Here is a 2,517-nt window from a genome sequence, read left to right on the forward strand (position 1 = left end):
AGCCTATGAGTTTAATTCTCCCAACCTAATTCGTCTATATATGTCGGCAGGGTGGGCTCGGTCGGCAGGCCCAATCCATATTTTCACTCCTAATAAAAATGCTAAATGGGTTACATACCTAACCGCTAGGACTCGGGTTTGAGCCTTACTCCTCTAAACTGTGTTGGTTCAAATCCTCATAGGACATAAATCTCAACTCTTTTTTTTTTAAAGAAAAAGAGTTGCATCTCCAAGCCCTACCCTTTTTCTTAAAAAAAAAAAACCAAAACACAATGAGGATAAACCCACACCGCTAGAAAAATAAAGCACAACCAAATGCAGCATAAAGCCATATATGAAACCCGCATTATTTTTCAAATGCAGCTTTGAAGAACCTTTCTAATTCTAATGGAGTTTCAGTTTCATCCAAAATTCTACCATCTTTTATGCTTATTCATCCTCTTCCATCAATCCTTTCGTGCTCAAGCTGCTAACTTCAGATATTGCGGTAACATCTCTTCTCTCCCTGAAATCGCACAGCCCTTTATTTAATTCTCATACAATTTTGCCCATAAGAAATTTGTACTTTTTAACATTTACTTGGAGTATGATAAATTATGTACTTTTACATCACTTTAGTTTTTGGTGTAATTAATGTATGCAGCTGATGTAAACTATGCTGTGAAGGTGTCTGAAGTTGAAATTACACCAAACCCTGTTGTGCGTGCAAGACCAACTACCTTTAAGATTTCAGCTGTTACTGGTATTTCCCAATTCTCATCTTGCTTTCATTTAGTAGGGACCTGGTTAGTAGTAATAACATATGCTAATTGTTTACTTTGAAGCATTATTATGTGTATCGGTGCTGCTTTAGCCGTTTTAATTTTGAAGGGAATTTTACTTTTTACTGTCTATGTTTGGTGTAGGTGAAGCTATTTTTGGTGGGAAGTGGGTGATTAAAGTTTCATACATTGGAATACTTGTCCATCAAGAAGTTCATAATCTTTGTGAGGAAGTATCCTGTCCTGTTACTGCTGGCGATTTCGTGGTTGCTCACACCCAGAAGTTGCCTGTATTTGCCCCGCCGGTTAGTTTCTCCAATTGATGAAATATAAGCTCTTGGCAATGATGAAATCAATCATAAATATCACCCTGTCATGATTGAAAATTTCCTTTCAAATCTATAAGGATCCCCTTGACACACAAATGCATGTTCGAAATTTTGAGTTTATTTAATATGGCATGGATTCAGTTACTAGATTTCTCATCAGGCATTTGAAATTTGCGTTTGGTGTGTGCTGTACAATCTTTCTAGCTAGGCTAATAACTGCAAAACTATCAGTCAGTGGCCGAGGCTTGAGACTAGGGAGGCCAAGACCAAAGAGGGTGGGGGGTGGGGCAAGATCAAAGAATATGGCATGCATTATGCATACAATGATTTCTGTAGCTCACATACATATGTATCACATGTAAAAAATAAAATTGAAAAGCTTGGGGGGCCATGGTAGTAGCATGTCCTCCCTCCCTCCTCCACTGATCACTATGTACTTATTACTTTACTCAATAATAGCTGTTTGGTCTCTTGAGAATGGCAGAAATCACTATGGTGTGTTATGTGTATCTTTGAGGAGTTTGACTCCTGCATTATTTTCACCCACATAATTGTTGCATTTTATCAAGCAGTGTTGTTAAATAGCGGTTATAGCGTCGCTATGCCCCTATAGCGTAGCGGAAATTTGCCGTGCCACAACAGAAAATCCGCAGTTCCACCTAAAGAGTTAACTAGATGTTTTGTTCTGACTGACTGCTAAATGCTAATATGCTACCTTAATCACTCTTGTCATCATGTAAGTTTTTCTATTTTGGTTAAACAATATATGACTCAGATGATTTCCTTGTCATCATTTTAATGATTACAGGGATCCTACACTGTGGAGATGAAACTAAAGAATGAGGAGAATGAGCCATTAACTTGCATCACCTTTAAATTGAAAATTGGTTTTGGATCTTCTGTGTCTGAAATCTGAAGTAGTATCATTGCATTACCTAAAGCGCCGGTGTAAACTATCTCATATTAAATATAAACAGGCAATTCAGGAGGTATGATTGATATAGTCTAATTTTCCTTTGAAGTATGAATGATCAGATCGACTATGTGTCAATGACAAAAAAACATATGATACTGTCCATAACTGGTCTATAATTCTTCTTCTTCTTCTTCTTCTTCTTCTTATATTAAAAGATGATGCATGGAATGTTCAACCCATTTTTATTCCAGTGCTGTAAAGTATTCAGACATGTAGTGTGAAATAGTTAAGTAAAAACTTAGTAGGGTTTTATCATTTAGGTGGTTGTATGTATATTTCAGTTTGAAAACGTTTCACGAGAATTGGTGAACTACTCGAGACCATTTCATTTAAATCTTAGTTCATCTGTGCATTGAATATGTTTACTATATAGCTTTTAGATCATATGCAAATATAAGATTTTTTTCCAAAGTCCAAACCTTGCAACGAAAAATGAGTTTGACAAAGTAAA

General features: G+C 36.3%; 1 protein-coding gene across 1 annotated transcript; it reads left to right on the forward strand.

Annotated features, from left to right (window-relative positions):
* Positions 1-300: 300 nt before the first annotated feature.
* On the forward strand, positions 301-2,171 carry LOC130749867 (uncharacterized). The gene is made up of 4 exons (XM_057603229.1): positions 301-487; positions 644-742; positions 906-1,066; positions 1,899-2,171. Exons 1-4 carry the CDS (start codon positions 388-390, stop codon positions 2,004-2,006), a joined length of 468 nt encoding a protein of 155 aa, XP_057459212.1. The 5' UTR covers positions 301-387; the 3' UTR covers positions 2,007-2,171.
* The last annotated feature ends 346 nt before the right edge of the window (positions 2,172-2,517 follow it).

Source organism: Lotus japonicus, chromosome 3 (assembly GCF_012489685.1).
Source record: "Lotus japonicus ecotype B-129 chromosome 3, LjGifu_v1.2".
NCBI classification, from domain to species: domain Eukaryota; kingdom Viridiplantae; phylum Streptophyta; class Magnoliopsida; order Fabales; family Fabaceae; genus Lotus; species Lotus japonicus.

Bases quoted from the DNA above. Each gene is read 5' to 3' on its own strand.
- LOC130749867 (XM_057603229.1), top strand. From the start codon at position 388: ATGGAGTTTCAGTTTCATCCAAAATTCTACCATCTTTTATGCTTATTC. The intron at 488-643 runs GTAACATCTCTT...TAATGTATGCAG, and splicing joins TGCTAACTTCAGATATTGCG to CTGATGTAAACTATGCTGTG. The intron at 1,067-1,898 runs GTTAGTTTCTCC...TAATGATTACAG, and splicing joins TGCCTGTATTTGCCCCGCCG to GGATCCTACACTGTGGAGAT.